This window comes from Eimeria tenella, genomic scaffold, assembly GCF_000499545.2.
Source record: "Eimeria tenella Houghton genomic scaffold, Eth_scaff1770, whole genome shotgun sequence".
Lineage (NCBI taxonomy): Eukaryota > Apicomplexa > Conoidasida > Eucoccidiorida > Eimeriidae > Eimeria > Eimeria tenella.
Window position 1 is genome coordinate 2835 of NW_013541599.1, and position 868 is coordinate 3702.

Genomic DNA, 868 nt, shown 5'->3' on the forward strand with positions numbered 1-868 from the left:
GGAAGCAAACCAGATAATGAAGAGGGACAAACGAAGGAAGAAGGAAGGAGCAGCAAACAAACAAATTAATGAAATTAAAAGAATAATTTGATTCAATTAATTAATTAATTTATTTATTCCTTTTGCGCTTTTTCGCCTTCTTTCGCGGCTGCTGCAGCTGCAGCACGCCGGGCAGCGTGAAGGCCGTGAGCTTGCCGAGGGTTTTGATTTCTGCTGCTTCGGGAGCAGCAGCAAGAATGTCTCCTGCAGCAAACTGCTGCTGCTGCAGCTGTGCTTCTGCGTCTTCTGTCTCCTCTGTCTCTTCTTCGGCGACTTCAATTCTAATTTGTCTCCAATCGAAGTAAGGAGACATTTCTGCTTCCTTTTTGTTGAGTTTGATGATTTCGGCTTGCTGCTGCTGCAGCGCCTCAGCAACGGCTTCTGCGTGGGCCTTGTTTGCTGCTGCTGTTGCTGCTGCTGCTGCTGCTGCTGCAGCAGCCTTTTCCGCGGGCCCGGCGGCGACGATCTGCTGCTGGCGCTCGTAGAGCGCGAAGGCGGCGTCGACGAAGGCCGCAGCAATCTGCTGCTGCAGCAGCTCGGGGTCCTGCTGCTGCTGCAGCAGCTGCTGCCGCTGCTGCAGGTGTTCGATTTGCTGCTGCAGCCGCGTCATGTAGGCGTGGGCCTTTAGAGACACCTGGGGCAAGTCCACGCCCCAAAGGCCTGTCTCCGAGAGAGCGGTTAAAGCGTCTCTAAGTTGCTGCAGCTCGGTCTGCTTCTGCTGCAGCAGCAGCTGGACGAGGCGCTGCTGCTGCTGCAGCAGCTCGAGGCGGTGCTGCAGCAGCACGCGCTGGACGGGCCCGTGGGGCCCGGCGGCGGCGAGCAGCAGCAG

At 56.9% G+C, this 868-nt stretch overlaps 1 protein-coding gene across 1 annotated transcript in view; it reads right to left on the reverse strand.

Moving 5' to 3' along the window:
- Nucleotides 1-109: 109 nt before the first annotated feature.
- ETH_00035455 (uncharacterized protein) overlaps nt 110-868 on the reverse strand; it is a gene marked incomplete at both ends in the record, with an annotated part of 2686 nt that continues 1927 nt past the window's right edge. The window contains one exon of the mRNA XM_013373819.1: nt 110-867. Coding sequence (XP_013229273.1) covers nt 110-867 — 758 coding nt within the window. The remainder of the gene's footprint in view (nt 868) is intronic.